At 41.8% G+C, this 22,140-nt stretch overlaps 1 protein-coding gene across 3 annotated transcripts in view; it reads right to left on the reverse strand.

Moving 5' to 3' along the window:
* Positions 1 to 22,140, reverse strand: part of il1rapl1b (interleukin 1 receptor accessory protein-like 1b) — a 353,384-nt gene that overhangs the window by 35,506 nt on the left and 295,738 nt on the right. For all 3 annotated transcript variants that reach the window (XM_055008610.1, XM_055008611.1, XM_023275009.3), the window contains one exon: positions 238 to 370. In XM_055008610.1, the coding sequence (XP_054864585.1) occupies positions 238 to 370 (133 nt within the window). The remainder of the gene's footprint in view (positions 1 to 237; positions 371 to 22,140) is intronic.

Consider the following 22,140-nt stretch of genomic DNA (forward strand, 5'->3'; position numbering starts at 1 on the left):
ACTATGATTTCCTCTGTTTTCACAGTTTTTGGTTCAAAAAAATGGTGTGATTGGGTAAAATATATATGTTTTTTAAGATAATATGCCTTTCAAACCTGCTGACAAATGCTGGGTTTGTCTAGATTAAATCATTATAGGTATAGGTTTGTTGTGTCCGATCTTTGGTAACTTAAGCAAATCCAGACACTGGGTAAGACAAACTGAAAATTAAACCAGTTAAAACTGTGAAGGTCTTACTTGATCTCGCTCTCTTGAACCCGCTCCTCATCCAGATCTTCAATAAACTTCTCCCCCTTCATCCAGTAGATTAGTGGACTGACGTCTCCGCTGTATCCAAAGAACGCTCTGCATGTCAGGTTGACAGGACTACCTGCGGGAGACAAGAGACAATAGATGAAGGAGCCGTAGATGAATCTGGCAGAGAATTTAGGTGATTTCAAAATGTCAGGATGCTTATGTATGATGCACTGTTGCATTGCAGTTATTCTTGCACCATTAATCATCTCAACAAGAAATAAACACAAACTAAAGCTGAACAGAAAAATCACTTGTTTTTCCCTCAAATTATTCCAGCACAGCCTCGGCGGATTCATCGTATGATGAGTGTTGGGCAAGAACTTCCTCGGCCAACGTTGGTGCTGGCAGCTGAACACAAACAAACAGAGAGAAATCTATGAAAAATAGAAGATCGCAATGTCTGCTCTTCTCTGTCATGCCCTGGAGATGGTGGGTATCTGGTGTTATCTGATTCAACAAGCACCCGCTCTGAACATCTAGACACACTCTTATTAAACCTATTCTCTTTCCAGACTCCAATTTTTACACTTCACAAACTCCATAACAGCCGCCCTGATTCCATCAATTCCTAAACCGTCTCTCACTCTCCAGAGGTGCCATCTTAAACCATCCTAGACCCTTTTTAAAGTCCCTGATGGCCTCTTAAACTTTAAAACGCTCTCTTGAACCCTCTTTCACGGCAACTTTCTGCCACTGTTGTACCTTTATAAAAGCCCTTGTGCTCTTCAATGGCCCCTTTCTTTGTCAGATCCTGCTTTGAAATTTCAACCAATGTATTTCTCAAGAAGTACTTTGGTGTAATTTAAACACAAAAGTAGAGCACAGCTTTTAAGGACAGTGGTTTATGCTGTTAATAAATCCATATACTCACAATGCATACTGATTTTATGCACTTTTCGGTACACCCTAAGCTGAAGTTCCACCTGTACATTATCCATAGACCCTTGTGGCTCTCTGGATACTAGACTGCGATTAAGTCAGCCTTTATTCCTACTGTGAACATGCAGCTTTTCACATGGGTAAGAAAATAAAAGGTGCTTATTACTGCTAGCGGAGGTCAATGCTGCAGTGCGGTGGCTTGATTGCACCCCAATTTTATCGCAGCCATTCCATCTATTTTCAATGTCTTAATAGCGCACAGTGGCGGTGGATATTTAGTAACCATGGCCACCATTTGAGAAAGTTCCAAGAAGCGGCTGAATAAACAATGTGAAAACCTGCAAACTGCTGTCAAGACGACATAATAGCACAGCAAAATTGAAGAGGTTGAGTGGTTTAGACCATGGAAAAAAAAGAAATAAAAGATGAGTGGAAGACAAGAACAGTTCTGTAAAAGATGTCAAAGAAAGTCAACAGAATTTGTAAAGCGTGGCACCTTCATTGAAAAAAGACTGACAGAGCTGATGTTTAAAGAGGAGCAGGTTTGAGCCTTTGTGGAGATAACAGTGTACAATAATTCACAATGCATGTAAAGAGGTAGATTCTTAAAGCTACATTATATATTTTTGTTTAATTTTTTACCAGCTGTGGCAGTGGATGAATTATCACCTTACTCTGGCTTTAATTTGATTCTATATTCACTCGACTTTTAGCTCTATTTAGTCTCCACCAGATTTGACTACAGTCCTGCTTTCTTCTCTAGCCAAGAGACAATTTATCGTCTACCACTGAGGTGGGGCAGCTAATGAATAATTTGTTTTTGTCACATCTCCTCCACTAAAAAAAGGCTGTCTACTGGAAATAGAGCTGATGAATGTGGTGAAATTAAACAAAAACAATAAGGCTGCAGGCTATAAAACCAAAAAACAAGCTAAAAACTGTTAAAATACTCTGTAGTGCTCAGGGAACTTGAGAGTTAGCTCATTATGAGCAACCCTTCTCAAATTACACACAGCCATTTCATCCAGTGTTGGTGAAATGACATTGATTTGTGCAGCTTACAGCATGTAAAGCTGCAACAATAAATAAGTAAATTAATTAAATAGTAAAACTATCAGTTGGCAACTATTTTGCTGCTCAATGAGGTTTGAATTATTTATCTAAAAAAAAGTTTAAATAATCCTATTTCAGCTTCTTAAATATGAATATTATCTCATTTCTTTCCTCTTCTATTACAGTAAGTTGAATATGTTTGGATTGTGGACAAAACAAGACATTCAAGAAAGTCTTCTTAGACTTTGATCAATAGTTTCACCATTTTCTGACATTTTATAGACCAAACAACTAATCAAGAAAATAATCGACAATGTAGATAATCGTCAGTTTAACCTCTAATGGCATTTTATTATTGACAAATGCACTGAGCTGAAGAATAAAAAAGAGCAAATGGTTAAAACATGAAGAAGAAAATGCATGTGTGTTCTCGTCCTGGCTTTGTAAATCTGAAACAAAGTGTAAACACTATTCCACTATTGTCCTGTGCCTGTGCTCGAAGAATCTTTCTCCAGAATCACAAACTCCACCTTTAAATGTCCTAAAATATTGATTCTTGGGTGCATTTGGGTTGAATCCTGAAATTGTAGCTAAAACACAAGCAATAAAAGCTGTATAAGTGGCAATTTAAAGAGAAGCACTGGCAGAAATTCCAGTTGGCAAATACAAGGCTGGAAGAAAGAAAAGTCAGATGAGGACATTCGAGGTCATCTTTCTATTTAACCAGACTTCCTGGGATGGTCATTTCCATGACAACAGAGGTATAAGAGCGCATCTCAACAGTGAAAACTCCTTCCTTCACATCAGCGAGGGTTCGTCTCTCTGCTCAGCTCGATTGGAATGCACATCCTCTGTGACTGCAGACGAGATGCAACCCCCTTCAAACGTGTTCTTTCTCCGCTCTGGATTAGAGACCTCTCACTTTTCGTTCACACTTATCACACGCGCCGCTGTAACCTATGCCACGTCCGTGAATGTGTGGCCCTGTGCTGCGACAGGGTGAGGAAAAAAAGGATCATCAAAGTCGGGAGAATCGCTCTGATCTGCGGAAAAAGCCGCCTATGATCAAGGAGGCTCCACCAGTTGTGCGTCCGCCAAGGCAAAAAGGTGATTCAGCATCTCTTCATTAGCTCTCTTGCTCACTAGCCCCGTGGCGAGGACTCAGAAGTCTGTGAGATGGGAGATAACTGTGGCGTATAATTGGGTACTTGCTAGTTCAAAGATAATAGGGATTTTATTTTACCAAGGCCTGCTCTAATTTGGCCCTCTAGTGCAGTCTAGTGAGCTCAGATGATGGCTACACCGTTAACAGGAAAAATCTGGTTTGAAGACATGAAAGGCCATGAAGTGGGGGACACTTTTTTTTTTTCCCGTCTTGTGGCTCAACAAAAATATTACCCACAGTTGAAAGTGTCTGTGAGTGTGAAGGAGATGGAAAGAGAAAGTCCTGTCCTGGACCACACACTTATTCACACATACTGCTATGCCTCGCAATTCCACCAGGGGTCTCTGTGGTGCTACAAAGCGAGAAGGCCGGCGTGTGGGAAGAGCACATAAAACAACATCAACAACAACAACAAAAAAGCCCAAAACACACCATTTTGACAGGTGCAGACAACAGTAAAAAGAAACACGGATCCCTTTTTTGTCTGCCACCTTTGATGTCAAGAGGCTTCAACCCGTGGATTCGAACAGCATGTTGTGTTGTAGCGTTGACAGCTCCACTGCTGCGCCGACACCAGCCGTAGTGTCACCCTCCAAACGGTGGGGTGGAGGGGTTGCGCCGGGTGCTCGTGGTTGCATGTTATTCCCTTAACGATGGCGTGTTAATTTGGCTTAACTGCGAGCAGCTAAGACTGCAGAGGTAATGTGCTCAGTCTGGGAAATGCACAAAACAGCCATGCAGGGGATTTAAGCGCACCAGATTCGAACGTTCAAATCCCAACCTCTGGTCTTGGTTGGTGGGGAGGGTAAAGTGAGTCTTAATGCGATTGTCTCCTCGCTCTTATCTCCCCCCCAACCCTGCGCCTCTAGAGCATCTCTCTCAGTCATCGTGGCTGCAGGACAGGGGGACGTCAGCAAAGATTCCCGTAGCTAAAGCAGACAGACTAGAAGCTGTGAAAGCGTGAAACACCACAGAGGAGTGGAAAAGCAGGAAGGGAGAGAGAGAGAGCATGCATTTCTGCATCTGTGTGCACAGGTATAGCATGAGAGGGAAAGCTGGTGCTGGTCTGTGTGGATGAAACAAGAAGAGCTATTCAAAGGAATCACACACATGGGAGGGAACAAACCATTCTTCACGCAGAATTGAAAACCTCCTCCACCGAGAGAGCAGAGCATCGTATTGCCCTTGTGCGCCGAAGATTACACAGATTACAGATCACTACATCTTCATGCAGTGCGTGCACCATCCATGTCGAGTTAATCTGCCAGCGTTTCCCATTCAGATCCAAACAATCAAGCTCTTGAGTAGGGAAGCCTTTCTTTTCTTTCATCCTTTTTTTTTTGCTTTTAACAGCCTTGAATAAATTAAACCGTGCAGCTAGCAGGAATAATACTTCGAGAGGGCAGAGACTGAGGTTTTCAGCTTTTTTTGGGAAGGGCATTTGCAATCGTAACAGCACTGAAGAAACATATAGCTTTAATGTTTTTTGGTTGAGATGGGAAGCAATTAGAGACAAATAATGCAACACAGGAAGAGCGCACTTTTCAAGTTACTGATGATCCACAAGCGAGTTTGAGTTTGTTACAAAATGGCTTTTATAAGTACTTTTATACACTGACATTAACCAACTGCTGAAATTTACGTTATCCGGAACATTGCAGAAACTCAGACAGGAAAACTAAATCCTGACCTTCACGTGCTCATCCTGCTACAGTTTGTGTTGTTTTTTCAGCCAATTGAACAAGTTAGACAATTGTTCTTGCATCACATCAACTGCCCCAAATACCAAACACCTCCAAACAACGATGATGATCTGTTTCGAAGGACCAACTCTTCACCTTTTGCTGCACACATTTGACTTTTATTTTGACTTTCTTCTCTCTGTACATCACTCTTCCACTCTGTACTGCAACTGCAACATCCAGGAAATGTTTGCACAGGCTGCCAAAGTCAAGCCAAAACATCTTGATCGCTGTCCTGCAACAGGCTTTTACGTTATGAAGCGCTTAATTAGATACGCAGTAGAGTTTCATATGAGCAGAGCACACGGTTTAAACTTAAATGTCGCAGTCGATCATGCATATTTAATCACGAGAGCCCAAATCTGTGATTGAGATTCGATTAATTGTGCAGCTCAAACCAAGTGAGAGAATATCTCTTAGGGAAATTCTGTTCAGTAGAGGTCAAAGATGAGGAGAATCTATGCAAAAGAGGACTGAATCTCATCTTTTTGCTTTAATTTTTTCAGCCATTTGTATAATCTCCTAAATATATAAAGACATAATCTAAAAGGCATTCTTTCAATCATAAAAGCCTTTTTTTGCTTCAGACAAGATAAACAGGACGTGCTTTTAAGAGACAACCTCTTCACAAAATGTCTCTTCCATCATTTCTGCACTATGTGAATACTCCTATTTTCTGCCTTTGTCCATCTGAAATCTTGCCCTCTCTGCTCCCTAATGAATTCTTTTCTTTAATGCAACTGTCTGGGCTCTACATAAAATAACTCGAAGATTGCCCTGTGGCTTGTGATCAGCAGGATAGCGGGAGATTTATCTGGATTGAAGAAAAAAGCCTCAAAATTGAATCAGCAGATAATTGTTGATGGTTAAGGGGCTTTCCCAGATTCAGCAGGGGCATCTGGGCGGCATGAAGCGATTCCTGGAAATAATTTCGACAGGCTGCGAATAAGAGTTTGATTTCTCATCTGCTCCTGCGACAACATCCAGGCAGCGAAGGGTTACTGCAGTGACAGAGCCCTGTAATTGCGGCGGCTGGGTACCCACTCACAGCGGTGTTGCCAGATGTGGCGCTTTAATTGTCTCTCTGTTCAGCATTCACTTTGTTTTGCTTATTACAGCCCAAGCCTCTCCAATCATGCATTTTAAGGCAGCCATTGACTGTGCTTGTTCAGTAGTCATTTAGCTATGTCCCCCCTCATGTCTGGTCAGTCTCCTGCTTTCATACTTACACCTCATCATCACTAAGCAGGCAAACTACCCCCGCCGTTCTCCCCTAATTAATAGCAGATATCAAGAGACACAATGCTATGTTTACGCTGTTTTCCTGAACTTTAGAATTATGTTAACATGTAGCAATCATGATGGGGAATGCTCAATGATGTGTTGTGAAATTGCAATTTTCTCTGCTACTTTTTCGTCGAGGACGAGGCATGTCTGGGAAATTAAATAAGGTAATACTGTTGAATATTGCAGGGGCAATGGGAAACAAACAGGCAGAGGGTTGGGTTAATAACAAGTCCAACGTGAGCCTTGTGGAACAGAGCATGACATTTGCAAAGATCAACACCCACTCTCTGCATTGATGTTCTCATAATGCAACGTTCTTTAGCACAAAAGCGGCACCTATTACCGCTGCCGCATCCAGCAAAGAATCATTACCAATATTAAACCTCGTCTTGCTTATAATCTCGTGTGGAGAAGTCACAGTCGAATTCTCCTAATGAAAAGCTCATTAGACATTAATGGAACACTTAAAGGGTACTTCACAAAACATTAGAGAAATGCCGTGTTTGAATGGGTGGAAACAAGGTTGTACCACAATTAGAAAAGCATCAGATGATGACGGCAGTTGCCATGTCAACTTTGAAGCAGCTGCTATTTTTTGCAGGCGGTTACACGAGGCACACGTGTGGTGCATATTGACACTTGATTGCTTTGTTTTTTTTCAATGGTTTGCATCAGTTGTTCTTACTGTTTCCTGAACGGCACCATTTTCCAGTTCATTCGTCTTTGCCGCTGATCCAAATGCATGTCCTCAGACACATGAAAAAACATCTCCCGCCTTCAAAGGCTCCTGTCATTTATAATGATACAGCAAGAAAGAAGAAAGTTTGTTGAAATCCCTGTCTTCCACTTGCCCGTCCTGATTCTTAGTCTGAAATGCTGATGCTGCCATTAGCTGAGAAGTGGGGGAAAAAAGAAAGAAAGAAAAAAAAAGGTTCCCTGATTGTGAGAAAGCAGGGATTGGATACCAACAGGAGCTGAACGTTCACTGGGCTTTGGTACAGAGCTATGCGGGCAGAGGAGGGACTCCGGCCGGGCTTACTGAAGAACGACAAAGCTGTCTGGAGAATCCCTAAGTGGCACCATGTAGTTTAGCTACTGATAGAGGGCCAGAAAGGTGGAGAAAATGGAAAATATGGTGGGGAGGAAAGAGACCGATGCACAATGACAGAGCGAAGGAGACCGATGGCACTAAATAGTAGGTTCCTCGAGGTCTTGCTGGGTCACCTTTGAAGCGTGCCCACACCCTTAACAGCCCCAATTCCTCGCTGAAGCTTCCTGTGGTTAGATGCTCAGCTTGGGCCCACTTTAGCAATACTTTCAATGAATTTCTTCCTTAACTATTGTCCAGAGGATCTGAAGTGTTTTCCGCCTCCAGATGGCGCAAGCCTTCTTGTACTTTTCCACCAGTGTGCCACATGACTGCAAATACAAATCTGTTCCCGTTAAAAAAAAATGAGGGTTTCTGCTCACAAAGTCAGCCTCCATCCAGTCTTGCTTATGTACGCTCGCATTTGCTTGTTAATGATGAAATGTTATGACTCATGGCGGTTGCATGGCTGACTTTCAGGAGCTGCGGAATCTATCAAGTACTATTTCGAGCCCCAGTCGAGCTCATTCCTGACAAATTACAGCAGTGTGGAACGGTGTTACTCACACCTACACGCACAAGTCAATGGCACTCCCAGGGAAAGCAGTCACTTCACCCACCAAACCTCAGCTTAAGTTTCTGATGCTGTGGAGGCAGAAGCATTGTAGAGGAGCAGCTATTATGCGAGGATAAGACTTAACAACCAGAAAATGTTCATGGTCATGTGAAAATGAGAAATATCCGATGCAGGATGTTATGGATTCAACATAAAGAATGTGTAAAGAGGCCCCAAAAGAGGGATGGATGTGGTTTTTAATGCCCTTTTGATTGAGTAAACAATAGAATGATTACAGAAGTAGAATGAGAGACTGTGAGAGAATGAAATGCATCAAAAGTCCAGAGATGTTGCTGTTTGTAGTGGGTTTCTGAACTCCTGAAGCTACAGAGGTGTCCTGCAACCAGACCGACAAGCAAAGGTCGATGGACATGATCTTGAATGTCTATCTGTGAATCCTCCATGAATTACCTTCCCACATCATGACGAATATTGGTTGAAGTAGCTTGCAGTCTGGCACAAAAAGCCCTATTTTCCCCAAAATTATGTTCCTATGAAACAAAACTGCATTTTGATCTACTTTCTTGAAAGAAACACACTTTCTCTTTTAAGTGTAAGACTGTGACTTGGTAGGAAAGGCCATAAAAGAGCCACAAAATCTGCACAAGGAGGTAGGAATGGAATCCATAATAAGCCTGAGATTTGCATCCCGTTTAGAACTTTTATTAAGTTTTTAATTTTCGTCTTCAACTGTTGTTTACTTTTGGCATTCACTTGCTGTTTGGTTAGGTTTGGGCACCAAAACTACCAAAAATATAGTGCTATTTCTGTCACAACTATATTGGCTAAGCTTAGCTCCCAAAGGGACTTGGTTAGATTTCGGAAAATAGGTTCAGATTTGACAACAAATATGACCCTTTCACAACATGTTTGAAGCTTTTCCACCATTTTTTGGATTGCCAGAGTAATGAGTCAGTGATTGGTTGGCTGATTAGGAGACACATTAAATCAGTACACCAAATGGCAAATAATCTGCACTTATACAGTGCTTTTTTTTAAACTTATTGGTACTCAAAGAGCTTTGCCTATCTACCTACCTGGAAACTCGCTCTACCACCTGAGCCACAGCTGCCTTTAAATGGCTTAGTTTGCATAAATGGCAAAGACATTCTGATTTGGCATACATTCCGAAACTCATACGTGTTAGTAGTCCTATGCTGGTGGTATATACATATTACACCTCTCTCTGATTGTTGACAGCCTTCCTCTAAAACTACAGGCAATAATCTGCTGCAATAACACCGTCCACTCTCCTGGAAGGGGATTTTGCAGCAAGGTTGTGGGGATTTGCTTCCATCCAGCCACAGTGGCATCAGTGAGGTCATGCACTGATGCTGGGAGATAAGACTTGGAGTTCATCCCTAAGGTTTTGGGTGGGGTTGAGGTCAGAACTGTGGATGACTCAATCAACTCCAATCTTTAGAAAACATGGCTTTGTGCCACTCGGTCTTTGGATGTGTTTTTATGATGTTTCTTATTTTTTATTACACTGGAAAAGGTTACTGGAAATGGCAGTATTTTAAATAGAGAGAGAAAAAAACATCCTCAAGTTTGCAAAAAGATCTTGTAACTTTTTTTTGGTGCTTCATGGGAGATGGAAACATCTTTTCTGAATAAGTCCTGACATAGTGAACATTGAACTCACGTGACTGAATGGCTGCTTCAGAGCTTCCGTGAAATAATTAGAAACTTGCCCAATTAAAAACAATTCTCAGAGACTTCTCTCCATTTTTTTTCTTGTAGATGACCAAAGCTTTACTTCTTCTTGGTTTTTCGGTGGCTGCCAAACCACATTTCAAAAGTTTGCTTCAAATTTTCTTGACTATTCTATAAATACGCTGCTTCTCTGTATGCTACAGGATTCCATTTTCAGCCATCATCCCTTTTATTGCTTGCCGCATGTTCAAAGATACACCAAATTGGTTGCAGCAGAGTGGCCTTTGTCTCCTAAGCCATCAGTAAAAAGACTCTAGTCCCTAAATGGTCTAGTGGAGCAAGCTCACCAGCAAAGCTCAAGACAGCTTACTGTGCTCAGTGAGCAAGAGAGGGAATGAGACAAAGAGAGAGGGAAGGAGTAGTGAGTGGAGAGTGAGGGAGCACTGCTATATCCATACCCTCTCCTGGGGAGTCTATGTAATGAAAGCAGGACACAGCAGAGTGGTCAGGACTGTAGGTGATTTTCCCAGCGTTACAGGAGGCACTGTGTTGGATATCTGCAGCGCACGTGAGCCGAATGAACAAGGAAGTCCGGGGCAAGCGACTTAACTGAGCCGGCGATGTGGAGTGAATGAGTGGAGCGGGTTTGAAAAATCCGAAGGAAAAGCTGCTGTAACGTATCACCTCAAATCTAGCAGCAGAAGGATGTAGAGGGGAAAGAGGAGGAGGAGGAGGAGGAGGAGGAATGGAACGAGTCAGTGTTTGTGTGATTTGGAAATCATTGCATCACATTTCTCTGGGGAGAGGTGGGAAAAGTAGAGAAGCGGGTTTACACGCCGGGACTGTGGTGTTCAAGGAGGAGGAACGCATGTACCGAGATGTTCAGTTGAAAATGCATGTAGAAATGGGATGTCGGCGCTCTATTGCAGTTTCCTTGAAATGTTCCACACACAGGCCAAAAGTGGAAAATCTGATTTTCTTTTTAAGCCTTTAAAGTCATGATTTCTTGTCAGGAACAGTTTCATGTACACTTTGAAGTATGTAGGCAGCTACAAGTGAAGATTGTCATTAATTAAAGCCGCACTGGTTATTTTTTAATGTTTAGAATAAAATAATGCTTCCTCTCAGCTCTATTTTTCAGCCACCTTCAGTTCGATGCTTCAGTAGCAGCACTTTGGAGAACTCAGGTGTGAAATCAAACATGGAAAGACAAAAAAAAATGCCAGATGAATCTCTCAAATACTTTTCTAACTGATTAATTATTCAAAAAAAAATGTTAAAAGTACCTCTCATGCTAGCAATTTGGATATTTGGCAGTAGAAGTTTGTTTTTTTTCCCCCATTTGTGCCTGACTAATTGTTCAATCAACATATAATTTCAGCACTTTTTGAAAGACAACGTGCCATTTACAGGCACATCTGCTCATAACTGGTGACTAAACTTAGCATTTACCTATAACACAAACAGCAGAATCCTTATTGTTCCATTTGATCTGAACTCAGCAGCAGTTCATTTATCAGCTTCTCCTTGTATTATTTTTTTTAATAATCTGTTCACCCAATTCATTTCCTCTCCTTTGTCTTCTATCTCACCTTTCTTTCTTCTCTCTCATGCCTTGCAGCGTGTCTTGGAAGAGTTCTGTGCATAAACAAGCTTCTATAATGAGTGCTGAATCAGGATGGGGACAATAGGACTGTGTTACAGGGAGGCCGCGAGGAATGAAAACACTCTGCAGGAAGGACGCTGAGGGAAAGGTTAAAGCTCTGGTAAGAGTCCTGCTGCTTTCTCCCTGTCCGTCATGTTCACAGGTAAACACACTGGTGTTCTGGTGCACAGGCTTCATAATTGGACTAGTTTGTTTCACCTATGCTGCCGTCCCTCAAATTAGCATGAACATATGGGAGTAAATTCCTGTTCACATGTTCACAAGAGCATTCTGGAGCCATTGGAGCTCTGGAATAATGCACATTCGATAAACACGCCATGACCAGTGTTTAAAAAAAAATCCTCCACGGATCCATCTGGGCAAAATTTCCATAAGATTGACACAAGCATCTGGGGACGACAAAATGTCAGCATGATAGGAAATATCTGCGGTGCAAAAAAAGGCGACAAGAATCGTCCCTGGAGGGGCGCTGACATGTCTGGTTGAACGGCGCATCTGCAAAATAAAAGGACTCTAATATTTTAAGGTCAAGGGGGTCATCGGGCCGTGATTGCTGAATGTCAGATCACCGTGGAAAAAAATCAGCGTCTTGTGAGCGGCTACCTCGAGCGAGTAACCTTTGAGGCTTACTCTCCAATGAACCGACGTATGGGGAAATCACTTTGAATGCAAGTCATACAGAACAACCCCTCGGAGTCCATAGCTCACCCGCTGATTATTCAGACATACATCTCAACTCGCACCGTGGATAATCAAATGGATTTGCTCGCTCCCACCCACGACTCCATGCTGCAGTATATTTTCCTTATTAAGCGCTCTGGTGGCCTCACTTGGGTTCGTGCTGCAAGGAGTGGACACCGAGGTCAGAGACATGGTACGAGTTACATAAGCTGACTGTGAAATGAACCAATTAAATGTGGCTTTTTTATTCCCCTTGCAATTTTTAGAACACGGTAATTTCTTGGTAATATTGTTTCATCAGACATTCCGCGCAGAAATGCGGTTTGGTCTTTACTGAACCAAGCTATGATGCCATTTAATTTAAAGCTCTTTTTTTTTTTTATCAAGGCGAGCATCTCTGTAATCCAAAGCTGCTTCCTCTCTGATCCTTCCTGAGAATACACCAGCTCCTGATGACTGGAACCATGAATCTGCAGCGTCCCGACGTCTGCCGAGCTTGTATTCACAACTGCCCCGGCCGCCTGCTTTATTATCCCCCGTTCTTCTCTTCTAAAGGTGACATTTGTCTAACTGTTCAATCCCTCTAACACGCAGCGCCGCAGTTTGGGACCTATTCAGCTTTATAGTCTCGTTTTACAGTAGGTGTGCCCAGAATTTAGAATTCAGATAAGAAATGGCACATCTTGGAACTGCTGGGCACTTAAACCCCCCTTGCCATCCATTTAATTAAAAACAATACAATAAATTACCAGCATGTGGGAGAGAGGGAGAAGAGGAAGGAACTGGAAGCGAGGTAAATTATGACCCTAAGCCGGAAAACATTTTAAAGCGGGGGTATCATGATGTGTGCATAAATTTAAGAGTGCAAGTGCTGAGCTGTCAATCATACGCTGTTGCCTGAACGTGGGGGGTTTAGGTCCATATTTCATGGTGTATATTATGCTATAGAAATGCAAATATGCATGATGGATATGGAAAACATTTCTGAACATGTATGTTCTGGCACAGTGGAGTGATACACAGAGACTAGTGGCTCTTTACTGATAAATTATGAGATATAAGAAGCAAATGTGGCAGGAAAATCACAACTGCAGTGCAAAAAAAAAAGAGCAAGCATTTCTCTTTTTTTGGCAATTTTTACCCAACAGCACAGAGATCCACACTTGCCACCGAAAACCTTTTATCACTGTTTGCAGCCACCGCGCTTCGCCACAAAAACAGACCGACAAACATCTGTTATAATCTGCCAACCAGCAGGCACATTTGAGCTTATTCGCTTCATCCACCGTCAGACTAGTGGCTTCTCTACTGCCAAGACCTAAGCAGCGCTCTTATAATCCACCCTGCGATCAGTGCTCAGTAATAATCCACAAAATATCTCAAATACCGTATCCGTGGGATTTCCAATAAAATCAGAAGTGACACAACACGCAAGTTGCTGTTGGAGGACGTTAAATCACTTCAGATGAGGATCTGAGGGTCAAAATGAAATATGTGTGAAGAGCGAGGTTGTGCAAGTAAGACGAAGCGTATAAAGATTATTTGCTCAACTTAAAGGGGCACTGCATGAATTTTACCCATCAGAGTCAGGTTACAAGTCATTCCTAGACTCTGAAAATAGTCAAATAGCATCTTCTGGGGCTCTGGAGAAGCTTAATCAGCTTGGATCGATTCCAAAACGGACACGCTTTCATGTTTAAAAGACATGGCGTTTACCGGGAATCGGAGGTTTGATGAAATATGGTATTGTGTTGAATTATGGGAAGCTATTTTAGTAGCTTGACCTTTATTGAGTGAAAAATTTGGTATTTTAGGGGAATTACATAAATGTGAGCCAAAATGGCTCCATAGTGCCACCTGGAAAATTTCCAATATGTAGTATGGCCCAGTAGGTGTCACCTAGAGTTATGAAATTTGGTACACATGGGGAACACCCATGGCCAAAACACAACAGGAAGTCAGCCATTTTGAATTATGTGTCACATTTTGGACAATTTTCGACCAATTTTTGCACTTTTTCAAAAGCTATGAACTCAAACAGGGTAACACCGAAGAGCTCAAATTTGGCAAGCATGTACAGCAGGCATGGGTGAACAAAAGCTATCAAAATGCTCCGCAAAAGTCTGAAGGTGTGGCCATGGTGGCCTCTGGAATTTCAACGTTACGCCAGTTCAACGCTGTTCAACGCTGCTTATAGCAGTTTAAGTTTATAAGCAGTTTCACGTCCAGTTGTGGTCTGTTTACTCATTACTTCTTGACAACTCTACAAGATAAAAGATCTGGAGTTAATTCTGAGTGATAAATTTGCCTTCAGTAGCTGTTTATTGGAACTCCCAACAAAGCAGAGCTATCAGAGACATAGCAGTAACTTAAGAAGTGGCCAAATCAACAAGTTAAGAAGGAGAAGGTCATTAATGAAACCCCAAAAGTCTCATTATGAATCCATGTTTTTGAGACTCTCAGTTGGGAACTGGAGTTTCAAGGTGGAAATGTTCAATTATGGCACTGACTGCTTGTTTTGCCTATTATGTGTCTTTCGGCATATAAGAACACCATCTGGATGTTTTAATAAGATTAAAAAAAAAAAAAAACAAAAACACACAAACAAACAGTACAAGCCAGAAAATATCTCAGGAAAATATTAATCCCTGTGGTTAATGCAATATTTTTGCACTTTGCAGTAGCAGCTCCAATGTTTTGGAACAGCCTCTCTCTTCTTGTCTTTTAATTAAATAACCTCCACCACTTGAATTAGATTGAAATACATATATGACCAAAGAATAAGTGAAGCTGCTCAATGCTACTTCCTGGTCAGTAGTCAGAGAAGTAGAGTGCAATACTTAGCCCTGCAAATAAATGAAAAGCAAATCGAAATGAGAATATGGGAATAACTGAGGTCAGTACTTCATGAGTCTTACGACAACAGCGAGTGCTTGTGCACGGACTGGAAATGCTGAATCCGTGGCACAATGAGTGTGATAGAGTGTTTCCATGATTACATTAGTCTGTTATTTGTCTATCCTGACTGCTTTATGTGTGCCTTTGTGCAGGTAGCGCCGGGGAGGGGCGGAGGCGGACATGAGCGGCATACTGATGACTTCCCAGCATGCGCAGATCAAATTACATGACCCGCTCTCTCTTTCTTTTCCCTTGTCTTTCAGTCAATCTTGCCTGTTGCCCCGCCTTCACCCTGCTTCTCTCTCTGCAGGTAAACAACCACCTATTCCACTGAGCGATGCTGAGAATTCCTGATGACTTGACCACATTACCTTGTCAATACGGTGCCTATCAGATGTATGTTCTTCTACCTACGCTCGCTTACAAATACACTCAAAATAAATTTAGATACATGTTTCCTGTAGGCTAATATGTACATCTGGAAGCTTCTGTATCACAACAAGGCTAATATTAAAGGTATGATCTCAAGAAATTCTGTTGTGATACAGAATTATATTGCATTGTTGAAAGGGGCCCTGGCAAAAGTGTGACACCCCTCTGCCTCACCGAGACAGAAGAGGTATATATTTTATAGCCCTGCTGTTACTGCCACTGGCACAACTCACGTATATCACTTAGACAAATTGACTCCGGGTTGATATATATCAAAACTTTAAGAGAGTAAGATCAAGTAAGAAGAAAGGAGAGAGGGAGCTGAACAAGACTAAGAGTCTGAGGCCACAAAAGAAAATTGGAGTCAATCTATCTTGTAGATGCCCAGATGTTTCACTGGATAAATAGAAAATTCGACCTGCTGGTGGGGCTGGATGAAAAGTCAGGAGATCAACACAATCCATCCAATAATTTTTGGGAAATTTTGTTTGAATTTGAGAGACCTAGAATGCCATCCCAACGACCAGTGCTGCTACAAAAAAAAAAGGTTAGATTGTTCCAAAGGAGAGGTGAAACAAGAAGGGTGAGTTAAAGAAACAGATCGATAAAGACAGACAAAGAAACAGTCAGTGAGAGAAGAAAGAGAATCCATAAAACAGAGATTAGGCTTCCTTAACTGCTCTAATACAGTCTCTAATATTACTTGCTCTGTCGTGACGTGCAGAGTGAAGGTAGAGTCCTACTGAGTCTCTTGCTGCACTACAACCTGGGATACCGGGAGCTTGTTTGGAATTGGTGCTGGGTGCTGACAGATGAAATGTTGTTCTGAATGCTGATAGGCTCAGCGTGGGGCTGGACACCGGGTCTAGGTCAAACGCTTTCAGAGGTGAAGCGCAGCAGGGTCGATTTACCCTGAGTTCAAGCAAGCGAGCTGGAGACGGAGATGAGGTGAAGTCAGGAGGAAACCAAGTGTGTACAGTTGTTCTAGTGGCTGCGCTGTGGGAGTTTTTAGACATCGAGCGAGATACGCAGAGATGTGAGTCACCTCTATCATGAGTCACAACTTCAGGAGTCGATAGCATTGCGGGCTGCAGCTAACTGTTACTTTTGTCAATAATAAATCTGCTTGCTTTTGGTAAATCTCTATATATGGGGTTGACAGGTTGGCCGGGTGAATTATCGGATCCGATATTCATCATTTTTTGATTAGCAGTGTCTTTTAAGGACGTCTCGATCAAGTTTTTTTTGCCACCTATTCGATCCGAGTCATTCAATATTTAGTATGTGCTGATATCTAAGACCATTTTCTTGCATAATAAACACATCGGTATTGTAGATTAGCTGCAGTATGTGGCTGCACCACCAGGTGAAGCCTCTTGTTGTTCAATTCTATAGCAACCAAACGAGGAGGGTACTTCAGTGTTCGTGAATAGGGTGCACTGAGGGGGTTGTAAAGGGGCACGATGACAAAGTCTTCTGTGACGCTTCATGACCTCGAGCCACAGCATATGTATACAAAAAAGTTCTTTCTGTATCTCAGGGGCTTATTTAACGACCATTCTTGTGGCCTGTGTCATGTCCGTGTGGCTTAGCCTGCAGTATCGGCATCTTAATTACAAAGTATGCTGAATTTATATCATCAATTCATCACTTATTGATTGATAATGCTGCACATAGTAAGTTATTCACTTTAACAACACGTGTCATAATGGATGTAAACAAAGGACTGGCATTGGGTTTTTGCCAAAATGGAATATCAATAATATAAATTAATTTTAAAATGCGCTACCTTGCCTTTCATGCAACTGCCTTTGTCTAAATTATAGTCACCACTGTGATAACGAGCCACCGACGGCACCATCTGATTGGCTACATGTCAGGAGCCATAGCCAGTCAAAACTGTCGGATAAATGTTGAAAAGTTCTCTTTTAAATTACACACATAAATACATGTATTTCTACAAAATTTTGTGTTGGAGTAGTAGTACACTTTGACTAAGAATTTCACTGTTACTGCTAATATATATCGGTTCCACATAATGACTCATCAGTTACCTAAACTATAGCTATAAAATGTCAGAAATTACTTAGAAATCACAATTTCTTGACACCTCTAAGGTGACATCTTCCAAACAGCATCTCTAATTCTCTCTCATGGAACCTGACACGTGTTTTAATCAACTACCAAAACCATTACTGATTAATCTTTTGTCTGTCAAGTGACTGATTCAGCAATAATTGCATCTGAAGGCTGCATTCATCTTCCATAAATATGTGAAATTACATCAATTATGATAAAATGAATGGAAAACAAGTAGCATAGAAAACTCCAAACATATAAAATATAGGTTATCAATTATTTGCACAATAGTAACAATAATAATAACAACAAAAAACCACAAGTTACTATAGTGTATCTGAGCTGTAGCCACAGGATGTTCCTATAAATTGCATTTAGGAGTACATTTGGACATATCATAAGGACAACGTACAAGCAATGAAATGAAGAGGTTAAAGTAGCATTGTGAAGCTCTGAGCTGCATTGCTGTGAGGCCCGTGGATGGGGAGCGGGTGGCTGGGGGTTAATCTGAGGCTGGGTAGTGAGGCAGTAATGCCAGGGCTCATGGGGAATTACTGGGGAGATTTGGAGGAAATCTGCTGGCAGCAATTTCCCTGTCGCTTTTATTAGCCTAGATGTGCAATTTGCTGCTGGCTGCTTTAATATGACAGGCTACATCTTGCTTGTGTTTTTGCCCCCCCGCCCTCCCTGTTCTCCCAGCACACACACACACACATTCACACACACTGGTTGGTGATTCAGGTTCAGCACAGTAAGAAAAGAATATATGTCACTGCGTGTTACGTAACACAGAATGATACTGTACTTCCCCTCCTTAGGGCAGCTCCACATTTGCTTGCCCTCCTTGAGGAAAGGTGAAAGGTCAGCTAGCGGGATTAAATGTCTCCCTCAGGGGCACTTCAGCAGGGTGAATTCTTGAACATATGTCGTGCATTCAAAAGACGGTCTCCCTGTGTTGTTTCTAGGCCACCCTATTGCCACAAACACAGCCTGTTGGTGTGTATTTGCATGTGTGTGTGTTGACAAACCATATCTGTACCAACCCATATCCCCCCTTAGGACGGATATGCACATCAAAGCACCCCCCTAGTAACAAGCTGTACATGCACCTAAGCACATATTGTCTATCTGCCTCTTACACTCACACACAGATTCTGTCCAGGCCCGTAGGCTCTTTGCCATTTAGAATGTAAAGGACAAAGAGGTGACCAACGCTGAATACAATGAGAAGAACAAAAGATGATTGTAAAGGATCACGGTCATAATAACGGTTAAAAAGGCAACAGATTTGCAGCAGAGTAACCAGGTGTGAATGTTTCTGAAATATGTAAGACCTGCTGACTTGCTCAAACATTACTTGGTAGGAAAGTCAAAAATTTGAGACAGAGAGGCACACTGGAGCTTAATTACTGAGTATTGTATCTTGCTGAGCCCTTCAAGTGAAGTTTGTTTCATTCAGAGCGAAGCAAATCAGACCCAGAGGGCAGTGAATGATTAGTTAGCACTGAGTACATGTGCAGGATGTTCGTTCTGATTGCCGACATCGAAGACAGGCAGCTGTCCCGTACCTCCTCGTGTCTCATTAGACCAGGAGATAAACAACAATATTACACTTTTCTGCAAAATGCTAAAACCAGCATCTTATTACGAAGGGAAGCTACACTGCGAGGAGCAACTGCAGGGAAGCCAAGAGGCTCAACAGAACTTCAGGAATAATGTGCAGGAGCCGTGCCAAGACAAGTGGGAGTGAAGGTGGGAGGAAGAGGAGCTTATAGCGTTGCTGCATTTCAATCAACAGCAGCTTTGGGTTTCTGATCCTGAGTTGGAGTCAGTGTGAGTAAGTTGAGATAGAAGAACAATGAGCAATAAAGATAACACACATGACAGCTTTAGGTGGATCATGTATTTGTATTCTCTATTGACCAGACATTCAAAAGCTACAAAATCGGAGCCTAACTTGAAGTACAAGTTCTTAAGATGTGAGGTTATATTTGGTGAATTTTGTCAGAATAAAAGGATGCTTTGAAAACTGGCTGTTGTGTAAGTTCTATAACATAGAGTCGAGTCAAAATGCGGTACATACAGTATTTCACAGTAGATACGGTGCCTATAAAAAGTGTTCACTCCCCAGCTGAAACGTATTCATCACTGCAGTAATTATCCAATGGAAGGCTCTTATCTATTTGCTTATAAATCTGCCTAGATCCAGGTGGCGACTTTTCTTTTGGCCAGGCAGTGTATACATTCATCATCTGACCTGCACTCACATACAGTTCATCTCATCACATCATCAGAGTAATATCGTATTGTATTTGTGTGGAAGGCGGCAGACAAAAGACACATCCATGGTTTGTCCATCAGTCTCACGCTGTGTCTAGACACTAATTGGATTTTCAAAAACTTTGGAGGAATAATGCGTGTCATTGCTGTGCTCCACCCATTTGTGCTGATTTTTTCCTACATAAATTTTAATTTTATTATGCTATGATGAAGATGGCTGTGGATACTGTAACCACACAACTACTGCTCTTGGAGGAGGCAAAGTAACAATGTGAAAGTCTGTGTGTGTGAGCTGGCGATAGAGTCAAACTGGGGTGCCAAATGCATAACTGGCATCCAGCACTAGGCCTAAAGCAACAACATTCAGGCCTCAGTGCAGCAGCTCTGGACTGACTTCATATGGACCCTTCCAGTGTCTCAGATGATATGTGTTTGTGAGGCCGCATTCATATTTGTATGCATCATGCCCAAGTCTGGGTGTTGATGACTTTCTGCTACTTTGTAGCGTTTCAAATATGTGAAACCAACACTCTAAATTGGAGGGAACCAATTAAGAGAGCGATGGGCGGTAAACACAATCAAAGGCAACATGTCAGCCAATTTCACCCATCTTCAAAGCACAACTGGAAACTAAATACAAAACAGATAAAGTGTAATCTTCTGTGTTTATTTTTGTGATAGACAGAAGAAAACTTGTGATTGCACTTGAAGAAGTACCGAACTGGATTTGAACAGGCTGTAATTGCTGAAAAGGTGTTTCCTGTTGCGATGAATCTCCTATTTTTTTGGGTAGATTTCACAAACTGACATTTGCTTCTGCACACTGTGAATGTTTAAGTGGAGACAAGCTGGATTCCAGGAGACAAAAAAGCACACGTGTGTGTGTGAGTGAAACTGATAAATCATGTTTTGATTTTTAAGTACTGTACTATACTGAGGGAGACTCATCTTAAAAAAAAAATCTTTATAATTTAATAAGATATTGTTTTGTTGCAGTAAAGTAATATTATATTGCATCAGTCTTGCGAGACAGTAAAAAAGCATCAAATAGTACTTCTCATGATTCCCAAGGGAAACAAACGGTAAGAAAAATATCTGGTAAAATTGTGGCTCTGCCAATCCATATTTATATAACAGAAACAGATTTGATTCCCAGTCAAGCAGATCCAGTTATTCACTCCCCCTAATGGAAGGTGTTTTCTTCTTCAGGAGTAAAGCCCTGAGGAACAATACAGAGAAAACTGCCTGTCTGGCATTTCATGGTCAAAGTTTTGGAAAATGTGGTGTTAGACGAAAAAATAGAGAATCAGAGAAAGGTGGCATACCTCGAGGGACAGAACTAATGAAGCAGGTAATGAATGAACCTGCCTCCTAAAACATCAGCTAGCACAGCTGGAGCATAATGGACTGCAAAAACAAATGAGTCACTTATCAGCTAAGCTGTGTCTCGCCCACCGGTGTTGTTGGCGTAAATACCAGAAACTATTAATGTCCTACTCATTATGAAGGAAGACAAGTAACTCTTTGATAAACAGAAGCAAAGGAACAGGGGAATATTAAAAGGTGTGCAGACCTTTTTTAGATGCAAATTGAAAACAAGTCATTTTTGCAGTGACGTCGTGAGAAAGGAGGCGCTGTTGTAGTTGCTTACGTGTCGTCCTGAATCTATTCCCTGCATGAGTTAATGTAGGTTTTATGTTTGTCGACTCTCTCTTTAGCCAGAAGATTTCATTGTTGGGATTAAGGGATTAAAAGGTATTAATTTGATATTGATGATGACTTGAGGGGATGTGTGAGATGTAGATTAGAATAATAGAAAGAGAAAGTCAAAATAAAAAACAAAGATATCCAAGCTGTCATAATCCAACTCAACGACCGCCTTTGTTAGACACTCCTTGCTTGGTAAACTTCAACGTATTTGCCATGCATGCAAATTAGTCGTCTCCAAACCAGAGCTGGATAATGCTGATATCACTAGAGTTGTTTTCTCAGACTTAAAGTGAGAGCCATAGAAGACATTATACAACTGCTGTCACTGGCTGAAAATTAATTCCTGGGCTGATTACAACTTTAAATACAGGATGGTAACAAAACATGCAGTGGGTGTGTGTGAGTGTGTGCATACAAGTGGCTTTTACAGCTGACAGACTGAAGCCTTGGGTTCGCGACAGAAAGCAGGAAAAGTGAAAAACAATGAACAGCTACAGAAAAAACAGGTCGATTCATCACGGGTGAAATGGAGTGGCAGGTGGCCTCCCTATTAGCCTGGTCCTGTTGTCCTCTGGTGTCCTGCTGCCCACCACCCGGCCTGATCTGGCTTAC

The sequence above is a fragment of the Amphiprion ocellaris genome, chromosome 24, assembly GCF_022539595.1.
Source record: "Amphiprion ocellaris isolate individual 3 ecotype Okinawa chromosome 24, ASM2253959v1, whole genome shotgun sequence".
NCBI lineage: Eukaryota > Metazoa > Chordata > Actinopteri > Pomacentridae > Amphiprion > Amphiprion ocellaris.